Source organism: Pestalotiopsis fici (assembly GCF_000516985.1).
Source record: "Pestalotiopsis fici W106-1 unplaced genomic scaffold PFICI_Scf_7, whole genome shotgun sequence".
Classification (NCBI taxonomy): domain Eukaryota; kingdom Fungi; phylum Ascomycota; class Sordariomycetes; order Amphisphaeriales; family Sporocadaceae; genus Pestalotiopsis; species Pestalotiopsis fici.
The window spans coordinates 1,166,852-1,186,285 of NW_006917097.1; the positions used below are offsets into that span (position 1 = coordinate 1,166,852).

At 49.6% G+C, this 19,434-nt stretch overlaps 7 protein-coding genes across 7 annotated transcripts in view; 2 read left to right on the plus strand and 5 right to left on the minus strand.

The window, feature by feature from the left end:
• Positions 1–692: 692 nt before the first annotated feature.
• Positions 693–1,843, minus strand: PFICI_09998 (uncharacterized protein; the record flags this gene model as incomplete). The annotated part of the gene is made up of 2 exons (XM_007838579.1): positions 693–1,173; positions 1,227–1,843. The coding sequence occupies 2 exons, from the start codon at positions 1,841–1,843 to the stop codon at positions 693–695; spliced, it is 1,098 nt and encodes a 365-aa protein (XP_007836770.1).
• Positions 1,844–6,424: 4,581 nt separating this feature from the next.
• Positions 6,425–8,283, minus strand: PFICI_09999 (uncharacterized protein; the record flags this gene model as incomplete). The annotated part of the gene is made up of 2 exons (XM_007838580.1): positions 6,425–6,711; positions 6,765–8,283. 2 exons carry the CDS (start codon positions 8,281–8,283, stop codon positions 6,425–6,427), a joined length of 1,806 nt encoding a protein of 601 aa, XP_007836771.1.
• A 1,258-nt stretch (positions 8,284–9,541) lies between these two features.
• PFICI_10000 (uncharacterized protein) lies at positions 9,542–9,943 on the minus strand (the record flags this gene model as incomplete). Its single annotated transcript, XM_007838581.1, has 2 exons — positions 9,542–9,816; positions 9,874–9,943. 2 exons carry the CDS (start codon positions 9,941–9,943, stop codon positions 9,542–9,544), a joined length of 345 nt encoding a protein of 114 aa, XP_007836772.1.
• Positions 9,944–10,573: 630 nt separating this feature from the next.
• Positions 10,574–11,602, minus strand: PFICI_10001 (uncharacterized protein; the record flags this gene model as incomplete). Its single annotated transcript, XM_007838582.1, has 1 exon — positions 10,574–11,602. One exon carries the CDS (start codon positions 11,600–11,602, stop codon positions 10,574–10,576), a length of 1,029 nt encoding a protein of 342 aa, XP_007836773.1.
• Positions 11,603–12,278: 676 nt separating this feature from the next.
• Positions 12,279–13,001, minus strand: PFICI_10002 (uncharacterized protein; the record flags this gene model as incomplete). The annotated part of the gene is made up of 1 exon (XM_007838583.1): positions 12,279–13,001. The coding sequence occupies one exon, from the start codon at positions 12,999–13,001 to the stop codon at positions 12,279–12,281; it is 723 nt and encodes a 240-aa protein (XP_007836774.1).
• A 308-nt stretch (positions 13,002–13,309) lies between these two features.
• On the plus strand, positions 13,310–14,338 carry PFICI_10003 (uncharacterized protein; the record flags this gene model as incomplete). The annotated part of the gene is made up of 2 exons (XM_007838584.1): positions 13,310–13,375; positions 13,433–14,338. The coding sequence occupies 2 exons, from the start codon at positions 13,310–13,312 to the stop codon at positions 14,336–14,338; spliced, it is 972 nt and encodes a 323-aa protein (XP_007836775.1).
• Positions 14,339–16,084: 1,746 nt separating this feature from the next.
• Positions 16,085–19,434, plus strand: part of PFICI_10004 (uncharacterized protein) — a gene marked incomplete at both ends in the record, with an annotated part of 4,809 nt that continues 1,459 nt past the window's right edge. The window contains 2 exons of the mRNA XM_007838585.1: positions 16,085–16,951; positions 17,011–19,385. Coding sequence (XP_007836776.1) covers positions 16,085–16,951; positions 17,011–19,385 — 3,242 coding nt within the window. The remainder of the gene's footprint in view (positions 16,952–17,010; positions 19,386–19,434) is intronic.

Consider the following 19,434-nt stretch of genomic DNA (forward strand, 5'->3'; position numbering starts at 1 on the left):
CAGTAATTCCCATATTCTCGCTCGCGCTTTGCGTCATTACATCTGACCCCTTTTTTCCTTTTGCGAACCACTTTGCGAACCAATTGCCTCGTCTACAATGCCTACGAGGCATACTTTTGTCGCCACCTGAAAGCAAGAGTACCTCGCCAACTTGACGCGTTGCGCCCGATTCAGATGAGGTGAATATTTCTTAGCTCCGAGTACATTGACACGTCACACACCTTCGGTCAGGAAATTAGGAGGCAGTTTTGGAGTGGATAGTAAAGGATGTCATGCTCATCTATTTGTCCATATCAACGCCGCCGCAGTAACCGGAAGTTCGCACATAGGGCCATGGCAAGTCAGCCTGACACACTACTACTACATCTCCCCCAACCACAACGGTGAGATCCTTCCCAACAATTTCTATGTGTAAAATGTCGCGCGCAAAGAAAAGTACATGTGAAAAAAGTCTCATAAGGAGCGTGGATCATGAAATCTTGGGTATCGCTTACACATGAGGCATGAAATGAGCAAGTGTCGTACCACGTAAGGAGTGTCGTGAAAGTTTTTGACGATGATGCAAAAAACGAAAGTAAAATCAAATGGCAACCGAATCAGAAAAGAAACGAGAGGTAGGAAATGAAATTGCGAGATTGCCAATGCAAACACAGAACCGGGGACTCTTTGGTAGCAAAACACCATGTTGATCACTACGCATCGCTGGCTGGGAATTCATTAGGTCCAGCTCCACGAGGGCGACCGACGGGGTTTTTGCCGACATTGCACTTCATATAGTGTGCAGTGTGGTCAGCCTTGTTGCTGTGCTTGCGACCGCATTGGCACACAAACTCCTTGAAACTCCACTTGTGAGGCTTGCAATTGTTCAAGTGTCGCGTGTGGTTCGCTTTCCTGTAGTGACATGCCGTCGAACCACATGCGCAGCGGAACCATCCTGCTTTGATTTCACCGGGGGCCGGTTTGCCGTGTTTTTCCATGACATGGCGTTGCAGAGATTTGAGATCTCTCTTGATTGTTGGACATGGAATTTTGGGGCAACTAAACCGAGCTGTATTCTTGGTAGGGGTATGAGCAATGGGAAGAGGTTCAGCGGGAAGATGTTCAGCATGAAGAGGTTCAGCGTCGGTAAAGGCCTGCAGCTCGCTCGGTGTAGACAGTCGTCGACTGGGAGGACTATAACAGTTAGCAATGTCAAGATGGATGCAACAATGACTTTTACAACTCACCATGTAGGCGTCAAGGGTCCTGATGTGCTTGGACTACATCCCGGTTGGCTGAGCGGCGGCGGAGAGTTTGGCGAGGCTTCCCTTTGATGCATAGGGCCAGCAACGGGAACGGTAAGCGAGTACTGGGATGGTGACTGTGTACAATCAACCGAAAAAGGGTTCGGGCTCATGTAAGCGGGATTGGACACCATGCCCTGTTCTCGCCTCGCCTGCTTTGACTGCTGTTGATGCTGCTGGATTCCTGGATCATAAGAGACAATTGCTTGGCCCACTTGCATGCCGGGATACGGTTGGGAAAAGGAAAAATCTTTGTAAATGGAATTCCCGTGATCGGCCAAGGAAGTCCTGTAATGGAGTGCAGAGTATGGGGACAGCAAGGCCTGGTCTTCAGGTGAAGGGTATACCGGTTCAATAAGTGCTTCTTCCGTCAAGTGGTATATAGAGTGTGCCGTCCAGTCGACGAATTCAGTGTTCCAAGCTGGTAGAGGCTGCTTTGACATGAGAGAAGGTGCAAGAGAGAGGTCCTGGGTTTGTTGGTGTTTAGAATCCATATCTATGCCTAGATCTCGAATTCCGTAGGCAGTGACTGTACCGTCAAAGGGTCTCATCAGCTGCATTTTAGGTATTGAAAAAGTATCAAGGCATGGATAGAAAGTATGACAAGTAAAGAGGATGCAGGTTGGGTTGTATATAGGTGCGTCACTCTCAGCTCAGCGAGTCTGGTCGAGGCAAGATGTTTTGTACCGAAACGATTGCTTGTGGAAAATAAAAGACCTAGGTCAATGTGTACGAGAATAGTAAAGAAGAAAGGGTAGCCAACAACCCTCTGCCGGGGGAATGAGACTAATTGTTCTCCCTCCCCAGGCTGGTGTTGTAGGTTGTTGTTGTGGTCGGATGTTTGAAAAAGGATGGTTCATTTTGAGTAGAGTGGGCAGGATGCAGTCTGTCTTATACAAACCGTCTTTTTTGAGGAGCTTTTTTTTTACCAGTGTGTTTTTTTTTTCATGAGCAGAGGATAGGGAAAAAAAAGACGGACGGGTTTTTCTCTTGGTCAGTCCTTTGGACATCCGTGGTGTCGTCGGCAGGGGGGTGTTACTTGGTACCTGTACCGTGTATGTAGTATGTATATAGCTATTACCCTGTACTCCTAGGTCTATAGGTACGTATCAATAAAAGCAAGTTGACATCCAGACGCCAATTCTTTAATCATTCTTAGCGTGGCTGGACCGTGGGAGCTTTACACACGCAACGTCCAAAAGCAGATCCCTTGAGAGTAATTGCACAGTACGGCGCACCCAGCTTGACCCCGGTGTCTACAGCTCAAACAGTCCGTCGAATAGCATGACTGCCTCGTCCATCGCGGCGTGCTGCTGCAGATCGGACGTCCCCTCTACGATTGAGGACCGTATTTGAAATGGACCGCCAAACTGCGCCAACAGCTCGACGTGAGTGTGTCCCTTGCCTCTTGCGTCTTTCCGAACTGTTGACCCCAGCTTGCCTAGAGCAGGAAAACATGGGGTGGATCTATTCTGTCTTGACAAAGTGATCGGAGTTAGCGGGTTCGCCGTCGAGCGCTGTGGTGTTTTATTAACAGCCTCTTCAGAGCCTCCGCCCTCGCTGCGAGCCTTGGGCGTTACAGCGCGAGTAAGAGCCAACGTGGAGGCGGCACCAAGTCTACCCGGCATCAATGCAACATGCACCCCTCCTAGATTACCTCACCTACTGCAGTCTCCGCGCATTTCATGGGAACCAATGCTACGTTTATTATCACTGATGCGCTGGTGGGCTGGTGGGTGAGGTGAGTAATGAGGAGGAGGCGGGGCAAGAAAGGGTTCCGAAAGCAGGTACCCTTGCTTTCGAACCGAGATTGACAGACAGACACCCCCCCTCTCTCACTCGCTCTCGGTCCCTTGACGTTGCTAGTTTGTTAGTATTGCTGACGATCCGGAGCCCTACGAGTTGTGGAGTTGGTCTAATGTTGAGCGTCGCAAAAAAAAAACGACGTTGCAGCGTAGGGCCTAGACGGCTTGGTTTCTACTCTTGACAAGGAATGGCGATTTCTTGGGAGTCTTGCAGAGAAATCGTCATGAGGCTTGGCAATCATCGAGGTTCGCCGGGGGCATGAATGAGGTGCAATGTGTTTGGTTTACGCCGAACCCAAGAACCCACGAGCTGCTCACCTCAAAATGTTCCATGAGATCATGAATTCTCACGGCTCAACAGGACAATGGAGTCCGTTTCGCACCAGCAGCCAATGCCATTGTCGATCGGCACCGCAGCGAGCAGACCCCGGCTGCTGTTGAAACAAGAGGCCCGGCCCAACAGACGACACGAGTGCTGGTGGACAGGTACAGAGAGTGACTTGCATCAGGGAAATGGGTTTATTGACAGGACGATCGCCAAGACACTAAATGTAGGCCAAGCCGAGGACCCATAGCTCTGATCCTATTCACTTTTCTCTTCATACCACGCAAGCATGATTGCATTCGACCATTGCCTGCTCTCTTGTTATTTTCCAAGGATGTCTGGCACTTTTGAGGAGACGATCACGACGCTAAACCAAGGCGAGTATTACTGCTTGTCTGCTGAGACAACATTGTGGCTGATGGAGGCGTGGTCTAGCTCGAGCTGATGACCCTTTTCTGCCTAGACCCAACCTCAGTGAGGCCTTTTGAAAGAAAGTCGCTGCTCTCAAGTCCGGCACTTACGGGATTTTTGGCTCGTCCTGACAAAGACCGCACGGTACAGTACGAGATGGCATGTCAATTGCCCACAGTCTCTTGCTTGTCGTCGACCGCAGAAGGGGACGAAAAAAAAGCAAGCATGCATTAGCATCATCATGCAAACTACTCTTCAAACTACTTGGGACTTGTGTTTAGCTCCCGTGTACCGTGGTTCCGATGTTGGTAGTTGACTAAACTTTCCCGTTGAATGGTGGTGGCCCCAGTATTCTGTATTGCAACGTCGGAGTTCGCGCAGTTGGGCAGTCTGTGCAAGTAGGGAGGTATGCACGACATGTTTCTCGAGCTTTGAAGAGTTTGAACGATTAGCTACTCGAGCCATCCAATCATTCCATCGAGCAATAGAGGAGATCTCGGGGGCGAATGACCCGCTGATTGAGGTCTGTAGGCAACTTACGGCCACTCAAAGAACATGTCCGACGGAGCGGCGGTGAGCAATAGGAAAAGGAGATTAGACGGCCGACCAAGTAATCCAGGGTGGATGGGGTCGGCTTGTCAAGCATCGCGGAGAATTTCTGCTCAGGTACTGTACACCTCTGCTGTACGTGTATTGCACGACAGATCCAGATCTAAGAGTTATTACAATTCACTGTCCAGGTGGCATTCCTAGTCGGACATGGACGCTTAACCCCCAGGATTGGCCTCAGTCTAGTCCATTCTTGTATTAGATTGCTTGGGGGTATCTTGATTCTTGGTAGCCGTCAAGCCGTAGCCCAGGTCTGATCTTGACTGCATCTCGAAGCTTTTTTTTCTCTTGCCATCCCGAAACAGATCCGACGACGGAAAACATCAATGGCCTCATGTACCCATAGAAGCACGAACCCAGGAGTAGCTATTTTCAGTCTCTAGAGCTCGATTTCATCCCCGCTGACATCCACTGATAACGTTCTGTGGAGCTTGACCGCCAAAAGTGCCTGATTGTTGAAATGGCCTCGGACAACCACGATCAATTCTGCAATCTTTACCAGATACGTCACGTATGAAAGAGAAAAAAGAGCTCATTCATAAGCTTCGCTTGAGCCATCACCTCACTGGTTCATATTTCACACTGGGTACAGAAGGAGAAAGGAGAGGAGAGAGGAGAGAAAAGAGAAAAAACCAACTGAGGCTCACCGAAAATGCCCCTTGTCTTGCAATCTCTAATGACCCAGCCGGGACCAGCACTCCTCACCCCAGCTCGACAGAACTGGACCCCCATGCCCCCCGTGCTTCTTTTGGGCTTCTAGAAACTGGCCCGTCGACAGTGGACACAGCCAGCCATACCAGCAAGGCTTTGTTAATCAGTCAGGCTCAGTCTCACCGTTCAAACATTGGCAATGCCACAGTCCAGCGCTCACGCCTTACTCGTTTTGTCCCGCTTCTGTATGTTGTGAAACATCAAGACTGACGATCTTGATGTCTGCTCATTTTGAAAGTCTAAACTTTTTCCGTTCGTGTGTATACTCGATTACATGATCACGGGCGTGGGTGAAAGAAGGGTCTGATGGAGGCTATCCTACATGATACAGGCACACCACTAGCTCTACAACCCGCGAGGACGGGCGGCTACTTTTCGGTTTTTTGTGCCGAGACCACGATTCCTCTCTGTCCCCCATTCCAAATTCACGCTCAGGTCGGCTTGAGCCTCCAAGATTTCAAATATTCGACGGATTTAATATACTGTAAAGCCGAGTTCCGCCCACAGCGGTCTGCTTTCATCAGAGCTCAGCTTGCTTCGTCTTTCACGTCTCGCAGCTGAATGACAACCAAAACACAATACCTTTGTAGACCTCATCGTGATCTCCTGCAGGGAAAGGGGAGAAGAAAAATTTCATCTCGGATGCGCGTGCCCAGGCAACCATGCCCTGCATCTTGGCTGCGGCGCAAAACTGATCTCTATGCCGTGAAACCCCCTGCCCAGATCTGCGATCAAAATCCCGGTTGACAGTGACCAGCATTGCGCATAACCAGTCCGGCTTTGTCATACCCGTCATTGCGCCCCAGAGCACAAGTGGTTGATGACGGTTGGAATTTTCATCAAAGCTGTCCACCCTGTCAATATTCGCACCATACCGACTTTTCCGACTGCTGGAATGTGCAGATGCAGCTGAATCTTCACGGGCGCAAATTCCCAAGAAAGATTTATCAACAAAATTTGATTCCAAAGCAGGCTATTACATGGCAGGCAGTGATTGACCAACACCTCGGTCACCACATGACCTTGCCGAAAAAAAGAGAGCAAAACACCCCATACTGATTTTGCGTGAGAGCCGTCCTTGAAAAACTCCAGTTCATGAATCCTAATGTTCAAATAACGCTGTCATCCTCCTCAATATCTAATGCGCGACTGAAAACGGCGTGAAATATGGACACGTATAATACAACAACCCGTGTATCTTGCATGATATACGACTTGATATCGTGCAATTCATTCCTCTGCCCAGTTGCCCTGCCGACCTGGTACCTGAGAGGCAAGGTTTAGTGTCCATTTACTCCATTTTGTGCAATGTGTCCATTGACAACGACTCCTGGGGGTTGCGTGGGGTGGGAAGCAGCAACTATCGAGTACTGTCCACCTGCACCAGCCCAGACAATGTTCCTGTCGCGAATAGCAGTATTGTCAATCAAGGTCGGCTCTTCAATATCCTGAGTGGTACCTTGACCAGTCTGGTAGTTTGCCGAGAAACCCCACGAATACACGGTGCCCTTGTCAGTAATGGCAAAGTTGTTGTCGGTACCCGCAGCCACAAAGGTGGTCTTGAAGTCTAGTGAGCATGTTAGTATAGGAATTTGACTTGTTAACCATGTTTCGGCTTACCTCTACCAGCAACGGTGGGCTCAATCAAGATACGGGGCTTCTCGTGCTCGTCATAGACAGTGTTGTCCTCGTTGTAGACGCTGGCGTGGTGGCCGACTTGGTGGCCGTCAACGCGTCCCCAAGTGAGCAATTCACCCTCGGCGGTCGCAGCCACGGAATGGTGCATGCCTCCTTCTATCGAGACAATCTTCTTGCCGCGCAATGACTTGACAATCTTGGGGTTTAGCACCATGGCATCGTCTCTGCCAGCGTCATCGTTGTGGCCAGTCTGAGAGTAGTTGTTGAGACCCCAGGCGTGGACCTCGCCATCATTGTCAATGTAGAAACTGTGGTACGAGCCGGCAGAGATGGCGACAGCGTGGTGCTTGCGAGTAAATCTGCCGCAGGGCTCTGGGTTCAGACCAGTGTTCTTGTTGCCACGAGTGATGGCTTTGCGTCCCAGCTGGAATTGGCCTCCGCTACCCCATGTAAAGACTTTGCCATCTGAATCCAGAGCCAGGACATGGTTTGCGCCAGCGGCAAGGCGGGTGATATTCTTGAGCCCCTCAACCTGAACAGGAAACTGCTGGACACGAACGGTGTTGGTGAAGCCAATGATTCCATCAGAGCCTCTAAAGGTACCCCAGCCAAAAACCCGGCCGTCCTCGGTCAGGACAAATGATGCAGAGTCGGTGGCGACAACCTGAACAAATCTGGTTCCAGCCGCGACAACATCGTCAAAATTTACCCGGCCTGGAGTGGCCTCGTTGGGGTTCATCTCCTTGAAACCTTCGTCGTCGTCGTCCGAGTCGGAATCGTCTGCATCGCGAACACCGCCGTCCCAAGTCGTGTCACGGCCGAGAGCACGGTCGTCGTTGACACCCCATGTCAGGATCTTGTTGTCGTGCGTAAGAGCAACAACGTGCATACCACCACAGCTAATGGCCACGACGCCAACCTTGAGGGCGTCCAGGTTATGGTTCAGGCGCGGACGCTTGACATCAACCGGCTTCTTGTTTTCGTGCTTTTGATTGCCCAATCCCAGTTCGCCCGAAGTGCCTTCACCAAAAACAAAAATGTCGAGAATAACTTCGGGGAGTTTGTTGATGGGGTTGCCTGGACCAGGCAGAACAGCTTTCCTCGACTTTTTGGCTGGCTTCTGGTCCTCATCATCGCGATCTTTGCGCTTGGTGGTCTTGGCCTTGACGGACGCCTTGCTGGCGGTTGCGGTAGCTGCTTTACTGCTAGCAGCAGTCTTTTTCTGTGCGGGCTTGGCTACCTCCTCCTCGGTCTCCTCGGTCTCCTCGACCTCTTCTTTAGCATCACCATTTACCTCGGGGACCTCGGCGGCATCGTCTTTGGTCTCCTCCTCCTCAACCTTTTTGGCTGGCGCAGCCTTGCGAGAGCGAGAAGGAATCTCAGTCGTGGTCTTTTTGGTTACTTTTGCGGCCTTGGTCGCGGCAGACTTGGTCGAGGCTTTGGTGGTAGCAGCTGCCTTGGCAGGCGCGCTGCTTTCTGTTTTCTTGGCTCTGGGAGGCATTGCGACAATGTTTGTTCAATGTAGACGGGAGGATGTGTGCGATAGGGGTGGGTAATATGAATTAAAAGGACAAAACCCCTCAAGAAAGTGGGTAGAGGAGGAAAAAAAAGTGGTCAAAGGTTGGCGCAAGGGCGCGTCTGTTGTGGATTCTGGAGATGTTGGTCGCAGATGAGTAAGATTCCCACAGGCAATTGTTGTTCCAAAGGGATGCCTAGCTGACGAGGCGGTCGACAAACAGTATTGTTTTTCAAACAGAAGAGCAGTAGGTCTTGCGAGAATTCAAACCTGGTGCTTGCTCGAGATCAATGGGCTTGATGGATGGACAGGAAGAGGTGAAAAGTGAAGAAAAACAAGTCGAGGAGCTTTTCTTTATCGAGCTGTTTTCGGACTGACGCGCTTTGTGGAAATTTTTAGTGCCTGAAAATAGTCTTGACTGGGGACAATCCAATAGCTCTGCAGGACAATGCTTGCTACTGGCTGCCACAGGTACGTACCTAGGCTCTGTGGCTTGCAGACCGTATGTTCAGCAATCGCCCGATCGCAAGAGTTTTCAAGGGTTCAAGGCCCTGGGGGATTACTAGGGCTCTGCTATTAGCAATGGTTTCCTTGCGCTGGAGCTCTTCTGCCGGATGCCCCACAGGAGCTCCAAAGCTTCCAGCCCTGGAGTTCGGGATGGACCGGCCAGCCTAATTACTGGTAGGGATGCATCAGTACGGTGCATGTGCTTGCTTGTGCAGCATGTAGAGACAGAATGCTTGATTCTGGATTACCTGCACGATACATGCTCCTTTGAATCACACGATATCAGTGCACCAGTGTCAAGCAAATCGCGGAAAGTCATTGAGTGTCTGATAGATTCAGTGCCAGTTATTCAGTCAGCTGAAATGGCTCAATCACTCTGCATACTCCCTACAGCCCGGAAATGGTTGGGCGGTTGATTACATGTCTCTTGTCTCACTTCTCAAATCAGACGTTTCCGGCGGTATATCCCAATTCATACAACATGAACGTCACGACTTATTCCCATCTTGATGATATAGAAATGCCATGTCAATTGTATGATTATAATCTTTGTATTTGTTTTCCATGCCAATAGGCTTTTCATGAAATCTTGGGTATCAATTTCTGTTTGCCCTGCCTCAATCTAAAAGTGATTTGACTAGCTCGCCGTTGCAACTCCAAAAACGCCATCCATGCTTGGGCCGTGAACAAAAAAAGACCAATTCTGTGCCGTAACCCTTGTCAAGTGTGTAATCACTTATTTCTTGGTGGTAAAGTCAATCTCGTTGTCATTGTGGCCGGCATCTCCGCTGGACTTTTCGCAGGTGCAAGCATCGACAGGTCGGGCGCCGCAAGCGCAAGACTCGCCCTTGACGGCCGAGTTCTCCTTGGCAGAGTTGTCGCAGTTGCACTCGCCGGCGGGGCGGGCACGACACGAACAACGTGCGCCAGTCACGGTGTTCTCAGCGGGAGCCTTGCTGCAGTTGCAGGACAGGGCAGGCTGCTTGCCACAGGAGCAAGTGGCTTGCTTGGCTGAAGAAATTGTTAGACAATTGACAAGGTTTGCTGAAACGGGAGGCCAAAACTTACCACAGACGCACTCGCCGCCGGAAGCCTTGCCGCAGCAGGTGGAAGTGGGCTTGGTGATTTCAGTAGCCATTGTGTTGGAATTGGATTGAGTGGATTTGAATTGTGAAAAGTCTGAGAGAGATGGACAGAGGTTTGCCGTTTTTTATATGAGCTTTGCAGTGACAGATGAGTTTGTGTTTGTATGTTTGTTGATGAATGCGGATGTGAGTGATGATGGGAAAAGACAATGTTTCATGCAAGATTGTAGACGGTTTTATACACGAATCGACCATTCCAAAGCCATCCAGGCCATGTCAAGAAATGGTCCGATAGTCTGGAGATCGACGTCACAAATCGTCCATTATGCAGGGACTTGAGCACACTTTAGGGTCAGCATATTTGCGCGCAATCTCATTGGCTGTTGACTTTTGATTAAGCCAATCAGAGCCCAGCTGATTACCATCCCCAGAAGCATTTGGAAAATTGCAGGGCAGATCTAGACCACCATGTCCATGATCCATTGCAACGGTGTCCAATCATCAATGCAGCCTTACTCAGCCCCGACAATGTGTCGTGTGTTGAATTGCAGTTGATCTCATTGGACAGAGGTGGTCGAGTGAGGACGCAACGCAGTGTCTGTACCTTCGACATCTATTTCCATTTCCCTTGCCTTGCACAAAGGGGTACCTATCCAGTTGCCTCTGTGATCAAGACTTGCCTACTAAACTACAGTCATGCTATCCACCGCATCAGTTGCATCGTATGCCATGAATCCGGTCCCCTCCCGGCATCCAACATACTCTGCTTCAATCTCATTACCCTTCATAATCGACGTCTCTTCCCATAATGTGATTTTACCCACTCCATTGCCCATTTTCCCCACGGGACAATAAGCTTCCATAAACTTCTTTCTCAACTTGACGTGTCCTCTGTGCACGCGACCGACGCGCTCAAACTTGCTCATGTCCATCCAGAAAAAGAGTTCAATCTTTCGGTTGTGATCAAGATTGACGGGTCCCAGGTCACGGAAACGGCCAAACTCGGGCACATAACCCATGCGCACATCCAGCAATCCATTATCGGCTGCATTGTCCCCCAAATGGTGCATCCAGCCCGTGACTAGCTCGTCAAACTCTTCAAACCAGTACGTCTTTTCCTCGGGCGTCATGGCCGAGTGGTCTTGGCCTTCTACGAGAAACATGATATTGTCCGGAAGTCGTGTAATGGTTGTGCGACCACGGCGTATAGAATCAGTCTCTGGTACCCGCTGGGGCATCTGTGTCAATGAAGAGGGAAACTTTTCTTCGGGGGAGGACTGGGCGAGCCGATCGCGTAGACATCCCCAGTAGCCAATCTTTTCGGTAAATCCCTCCATCCCATCGAGACCATTGACACCATTCTTGAGCTCTGCAGTGACTGCATTTTGCGTTCTGCCCACATCAACGGTCAAAATCTCGCGCCATATCCCGGCGTCTTCTGGTAGTGACGCCCAAAACTGTTTGACGGGATCGCTGGCCCACCACGCGGCGTAGGTTTCGGGCCGCCAGTAGGACAGCCAGATGCGGGTACCGAAATCCTTGTTCTTGGTCGGGTAGACGATGCGATCGAGGTGAGCCTTGCCATCGATGAGCTCATCGAACCGTTTGATTAGGTCCAGTTGGCTCGAGGTGGGTTCATTGCCTGGGTACTGGACACCAAAGATTCCATAGACGAATTTAGCGCCCGGCTTGTGACTAGCACGATAGAACATTATATAAGAGGGACTGTCCTGTCCGTTATTTCAATGGATTTCTTGAACAATTTATATCTTGGGATCATTCAAAGTGCAAGTGTCTTTTTCTCAAGTCATTCCGCCGTACTTGATGATTTGTACTTCTTTATATGCCACTCTACACCCCTCAAATCAAGGCTTATCAAACAGACCAATCAACATTCAACCATTTTAGGTTTTCTCAGCTTACAATAATCATCCCCGTACCCCAGATTCAATGATAACGCTATTCTGTTCTGATTCAAAAGTCTGTGAGCCAACAATGATCCGCAACTCCCGAGTACGAGTGATGCGCGTGACCGTCGCTGATAAGATGCGGAATAAAGATGCTTCTCAACAAGTGCCGACGACTTGAGTAAATATTACCAGTTTTGGACATGTCACGATGCTGGTTGCATTCGGATTGACATACTGATATCAAATCCGATTCCGATTCCGTCTAAAAATCTCAAATCAGGAAAGATGAAGATGCGTGAGCCATAGACCCCCACAGTCGCGGGATGACAATATCCTATCATGATCGAGATAAGAGAACGCCGCTTACCAACTTGAACTGACAAAGATCTGAAGCTACATCATAAAATGAATGGATATGGATCATACAAGTGTTTCGCCGCCAACATGGTATAAGGTGATAGGTTCGGCTGATAATCGACTACTCATGGGCCAGCTCGCTCTCTAGAGCAGCTGCCATTTGTCCCAAGGTATCAAACTTCCAGTCATATACTGACTGATCTCTGTTGCCCATGATTGCTCCCGGCCGGGTGATCCAGCATGATTTCAAACCCTTTGCCTTGGCGGGATGGTGATCGTGAAATTGGCTTTGGGCAGTCTGCAAAATCTGATGCTTTGAGACGCCGAGCTTTTCTTGCACCTCCTTGATCATGTAGTCAAAGTTGCGCAAATCAGGCTTGTAACTGCCAATATCCTGCGCCGTGAGCACAAGATCAAACTTGACGCCTTCCAGCGGCCCACTATTGGTTCCAGCAAACGACTCGCGGTCGACATTGGAGATGATCACCAGCTTGTAGTGCGTCCCCAGCTTCTTGAGTGCCTCAACCGTGTCGGGAAAGGCGGGCCAGCTCCCCACGGAGGCGCCAAACGCCTGGCTCTGCTCGGCTGGCGGCGCCGACAGCCCCAGCTTTTCGGCAATCTGAGGATGAATGGCTGCGAGCAGCTCGTGGTACTTGAGGTCGGGAGTAGCAGCCTGCTGTGTACGCTCGCACTCGTGCATCACGTGCAACAGCTTCTCCTTGCTAAAGCTGGCATTGTTGGCCTGGAGCAGTGGTTGGAGATTATTGACGATCCCCGCTTCCCAGTCAATGAGGGTACCATAGACATCAAATGAGAGGACTTTGAAGTCGGAGAGTTTTGCCATTTTTGATCCTGTTTGAGAGAATCAAATGGGGAATTGCAACAAATGTCGAGTTGTTTGCCTTTTTTCCTCGTCTTACTGCACGCCCTTCATGTCAAGGCATCCCGGCGATCATCTCGCGGCGGGGGTCTCCGAAGCACAATCCCGGTACCGGATCTCTGCCGGATCCACTCGGTCCTCTCCCGAAATTGACACCGCGCCCTGCAAGACACTCTTGATTCGACCAAGTTTGTGGAATAGAACTTGACAAATTACACTGTTTGACACGTGCACAAACATTATACAGTCATTCTCCAAGTCAGGAGCACATAATGGATCTTACTGGACTGCCCCAGGCGGCACCCTCAAGGCCCGAGAACAAGTTGCGTTATGCAGATGTTGGTATTGTCCTACAAGGCGATCAGTGAAGCACATTTCATTAATTGGGATAACAGGTAGCCGTCACACCAACAGCGAAAGAGTTTGCGGGCATCTATCGAGGAAAACAATACCATGAACCAGACTTTACCAACACGCTGGACCGGGCATGGGATGCGGGAGTAGAAAAGGTCATGCTCACTGGAATGTCGGTGACCGACGTCTCGTCCAACCTGGCAATCGCCAAGTCGCGACCTCCAAACTCTTGCTTTGTCACCATGGGGGTGCATCCCTATAATGCCGGCGAACCTGGTCCCGCGGGATCAGAGTACTATGACAAACTGGGGCAAGCCATCAGGGACGCCCTAGCGGAGCCAGTGCCTCTGATCAAGGCATACGGAGAATTGGGTCTGGATTATGACCGTCTCGTTCATGCAGACAAGGAGACACAGATTGCCACGTTCAAGGCGCAACTGGACATGGTTATCAAGGAGAAATGGGATCTGCCTCTGTTCCTCCACTGCCGCGCTGCATTTGACGACTTTGTGGACATCATCAGCCCTTACCTGGAAAAACTACCACGGCGCGGGCTGGTACACAGCTTTGTCGGCACGCGCGCTCAAATGGAGAAACTTGTTGACCTGGGATTCGACGTGAGCGTGAATGGGTTCAGCTTTCAGGACCGAGAGAGCTTGGACATGGTGGCGGCGATTCCACTGGAGAAGCTGCAGATTGAAACCGACGCCCCGTGGGGTGAGATCAAGGCCACGTCCGACATTGCAAAGCGGTACTTGGTGAATGCGGCTCCTGCACCGCTGAGCAAAAAGAAGGATAAATGGGATCCCAAGTACATGGTCAAGGAGCGCAACGAGAGTAATTCCATGGAAAAGGTTGCCTTGATTGTGGCAGGGCTCAAGGGGATTAGTGTAGAGCAAGTCGCAAATACAGCATGGCAGAATAGTGTCGACATGTTTAATTTGTAGCGGTATATTCACAGATAAACATAAAGTCACACACTTTTTCAACCAACTAGTGGATCAAGACAAATTTCAAATATTCATTCTAATCTCTAAACTATATACAGTGCTTTGGGATTCCAAACCCGAAATGTTCCACAAACACTTGCTTGCGTCAATAAGAAACATGAAATCAAATGCAAATCTTTTCAAAGGAGTACCACGGAAACAAGGATGGGTCTTACAACCCAGGCATTCTAATATGTATGGCTGCAAGATGCGATTTGGCGGGGGCAGCCCAGACGTGGTATATGTAATGTATTGTTAGAACCAGTAATCACACACGACCATACGCACTAGAACACACAGCATCCCGTCCGCTCTGCCCTACTTAAGCTGGTGAGGGGGGGTGGAGGGGGCGTTTGATTCGACTTACCCACGATCGCTGCGATCGTGGCTCCTTTGAAGTTCTGCCTCCTTGGAGTGCTGTAGAACAGATAGAGCGTGCAATTTGTCAGTTGAGATGTGCCTCAATGTAATCAGCGGCTATTCAAGCACATTGATAGGCTTGACGCAGTATCATAGCACGGTCGTGCCGTAAGGAATCTTAGCTCCATCCCACTACATGCACACTGACGCCCGACAACTAGAGTAGGGCAATTAATCCAAGAGAAGAGGGGTTTCCAGCGTATTAATGTACAATCACGATTCTATATAGGTGAAAGATAGTACCACCGCCCCTCCCATCCTCAAGAATTCGTCCCTCTAAGTGCTGATTATTAGATTCTGAGTTTAGATTACTCTAGAGAGCGAGCCGACCCGCGATCCATCGGCTAGAAAAAACTCCCCTCGATTGGGTTGCATGCCGGGCGGGGGTGTTGGCAGGTATGTGAGGGGAAATCAAAAGGGCATGTGGTGGGGTTTCCTGCAAAAAGAAGAAAAAGAAAAAGATGAACATAGGCATCCTTTCCCGGGCTTCATGCTGGAAAGAAGACCTCTCAGGTGAACGATCAAATGACCAAAGATTTAATCACAACACCTTGGACCAAATGCAAAACATCCAATATTTCACTTGATTGGTCGGCAGTGATCATAAGTTGGTGCGCCCCATTCCTCCGAGTAAGGCCTGGTGTGCATCGCTAACCGGCTTGAACCCTTGTCAGGGCCGAAAGGACCTGTTGTATTGGTGCTTACTTATTTGAGGTGTTCAACGAACTCACTGCAGGCCATCTTCGTGACCTGAGACTGGACAATAAAGGTCCTGATTACTATAACATGACGTTGGCGCGAAACGATGCTGGCATTGAGGTTAAGTGAGGATGGGGAAGAGGGAAACGGGCGGTAGATGGGCATTAAAGAACCACTCTGCAGTCTGCACGATGAGCCTTTGAAATACCGCACAACAAGAACCCCGACCGAAAGCGGGAAAGTATCGGCTGTTCGCATCTGAATTTGCCGCCTCAGCTTTCGTATCTGTTCATGCAGCCGCTGCTGCCAAAAGTCGAGTGTGACAACGATTGGGTGTCATTATGGCCCAGTGTAAGGCTTGACTTGACTGCCTGCCTACCTACCTACTTGAACACCCATATCGTCAGTAAAGGGGCAATCATTTCAATGCACACATCTTCACCATCATCGCACGTGCTTGATTTTCAAATTCAAATTGATTTGAAAGAACCGCTCTCACTTGCGTGTACAGACGAATACCGACTACTTCACGCTCAAAAACCTGAGCCGTTACACATCGTTCGACAACTAATCTGTCTGATCACAATGATGTACACTGGCCTGTTGCTTCTCCTGGCTGGTGCAGCTGCAATTATTGTTTTTGGGCTCTATAGAGCTATGCCCATTATCTTGGCGGCAACAACGACAACCGCGACACGTCAAACGGAAGCGATCGAACAACAGCGTGACTTCAAGATCCACCACCTCAACAAATGTGTTGCGAACCCGTCAGGGACAGATACAGGCATTGATATTATCGCCATCCATGGGCTAGACACAACTTCAAAAGAGACGTGGACATGGAAAGATCCTCGTGATCTTGAGAATAGAGAGATGTGGGTCAACTGGCTGGCCGATGAACACATGCTTCCTGCAGAGGTTCCCGGCACCCGCATCTTCGCATGCGACTGGCCAGCAAAACTCTTCGAAGCAAAAGACTCGGTCCCATTCAAGATCGAAGAGCTTGCTGCATCCCTTCGCCAATGTATTCTTGAATTGAATCCAAGAGGGGACCGGCAGATTCTCTTCATCGCCTCATGTCTTGGAGGGGTTATTTTGATGCAGGCTCTTGCCGAGGCCAAAGACCAATATGCGACTATTCGAGAAGCCACTCGTGGGATTATTTTTCTCGCAACGCCATTCCGTGGCACTTCGTTTCAAGACGTAGCCTTGTGGGCGCAGCCGGGTTTACAAGCCTGGGCATCAATTCGCGATCAGCAGCTGACTGAGCTTCTTGAATGGGTAAAGTCATCGGAATTTGGTCTTGTATATCTCGTAGGCGAGTTTACCCGAATATGCGTCAATCCAAACAACGAAGGACTTAAAGTGATTACTTTCTATGAGAAACGACATTCACGCCTCTTTGCGAAAGTTCCCTTCTCTTCATGGCTGCTGCCATCGGGAAAGAAAGTGGTGAGATATGAGCAAGTTATAGATACCAACCATCCACTCTACTAATCTCTCTTTGGCAGCTCGTTGATATGGATTCTGCGACGCTAGATTGTGTTCCAGACCGAATCGCACTCGACCGACCCCATGTCATGATGAACAAGTTTCGTGGACCAAAAGACACCGACCCGCACTATGGGACAGTTGTGAGAAATATACAGGACCTTCTTGCCAAGATTCAGACTGGAACAACTCTCGAGCAGGCAGACAATTGGATACGCAAAGAGCACTATACTCCAGAGAAACTCAACATTATGCGGCTTTCGGGAGACCTTTTGGACAAAGGCCAATCCTACATCAATCTCGTAATTGTGGAGCAGATCGACTTGAGCACGTCTGCCCAAAACCGTTCGAAAGAGGAAAACTCGGCGCCGCGCTCCTCTCCCTTCTCGCTTCTTGCGCGACAGAAAGTCGAGCTGCCAGAAGAGAATGCCCAGCTTCGTTTGGCAGACATTTTTAACCAGCGCAAAAGATCCGATGGCACTGAAATCTTACCTCGAAAAATCTTGATACGTGGACGCGCCGGCGTTGGCAAGACCACTTTATGCAAGAAGCTGGTCCATGATTTCATGGAAAACAAGATGTGGAATAGTTTGTTCGATCGTGTGCTCTGGATTCCTCTACGAAATCTGAAGCAACAAGCAAGCCCTGGATACGACCTCACGACCCTCCTACGTCATGAATTCTTCCGATTTTCGGAAGAGGATAGCAAACGTTTTGCTAAAGAATTATGTACAGCACTTGTACGCGAACGGACCCTTTTCGTCCTTGACGGTTGGGATGAAGTGGCTGAGCAAGGCAAGGGTGACGATATATTTAGCGAGCTCCTCAGCCAGTCTAACATCATCGTCACATCACGACCATCTGCGACTCTTCCGCACGGCATCAATATCGACCTTGAGCTAGAGACTATCGGCTTCAGCCCAGCACAAGTAGACGAGTATATTGATAAAGTTCATGGGAAGAAAGTGGATGAGATCAAGGCGTTCCTCCGGACCCATGAGCTGGTTCAGAGTCTTGTTCGCATACCAATACAGCTAGATGCTTTCTGCTACTGCTGGGACGACATTGGGAGCGAGTGTAATCAGAAGCCTAATACGATGACGTCGCTCTACCAGGCCATCAATTCGAGTCTCTGGAAGAAGGATATCATACGACTCGAGAAGATGTTTCGGGGGAAATACATCACAGAAAAGTTATTGAGTGATAATTTCCAGACGTTCATAGAACTTCATGTCAAGGACGAGCTGCGTTTCCTCGAGCACCTTGCCTTCTCTGGACTAGTTGCGGGTAAAGTGGAGTTCGGGTTTGGAGACTGGCAAAACGCCCGTCGTCACTCTGAGCTCCAGTTTGCGCCAAACGACAGCTTGCCGCGCCTCTCGTTCATACGAACTTCAAACCAATCAGCCAAGACCGAACATCAGTCGTATCACTTCATACATTTGACATTCCAAGAGTACTTTGCGGCACGATTCTTCGTTCGGCATTGGGAAAGGAAAGAGGACCGTGAGATGAAGTACACAGTGTTTGGCCAAAAGAGCGTCGAGACGATCTCGCCGGTTGGTTTCCTCCGACAGCACAAATATGCTACAGGATATGACATTATGTGGCGCTTTGTTGCTGGCCTTCTGGACGAACAAGACCGAAGTTTCGAACTACTCAGTGAGATTGAACGGGAATCATCCGATCTTCTTGGACCCTCTCATCAGCGATTGATTATGCACTGCTTGAGCGAAGTAGCGCTTACAGGCTCCCAGCCGCATCGAAACGATTTCGAGCAGAGACTTTCAGATTGGCTTCTGTTTGAATACAGTTTAACGAAACGCGCAGGTCTCGCTCGTGAAAACGAGTTTCCCGACAATTCTCTTCAGATTGCATTCCAACAAGGGAGCATCGAAGTCAAATCCGCAATCCTAAAATCCATTGAACGACGAACTTGGTCCAACGAGATTTCAGATACGATAGGCTGCTTCATCGGGCAAAATGATGATAAACTACGTCACGAAACCATAAAGGCCATGCAATACCAATCTGCATTATCCATGAAGACTGTTGATGTTCTTGTTGGACTGCTTAAGGACACCGATCATGACACCAGCCAGATACTTCGCGTATTATTGAATCAGTCAAATTTGTCGGATGCGCATAGCGAACTTCTGGCTCAGGAAGTATACGGGCATTTGGACTCTTGGAGCGAGGCAACATGTGATTTTTTTAGCAATATCTTTCATAAGTCACCAGGGTGTGCGTCATTTGCAAAGGCTTTTGTTCGGTGTCTTAACAGCACTACCCCCCAGAAGAGTACTGGCGGGTATAGAGCAATTGCTGGACTGCGGAATTTGCCTGAAGCTGTCATCGAGTTCATTGGTGAGCAGCTTAAAGATTCAGAAGCTGATGTGTATGTGGCGGCGCTAGAAGCTTTACAGCATAGGTCAGCACTGCCTCGA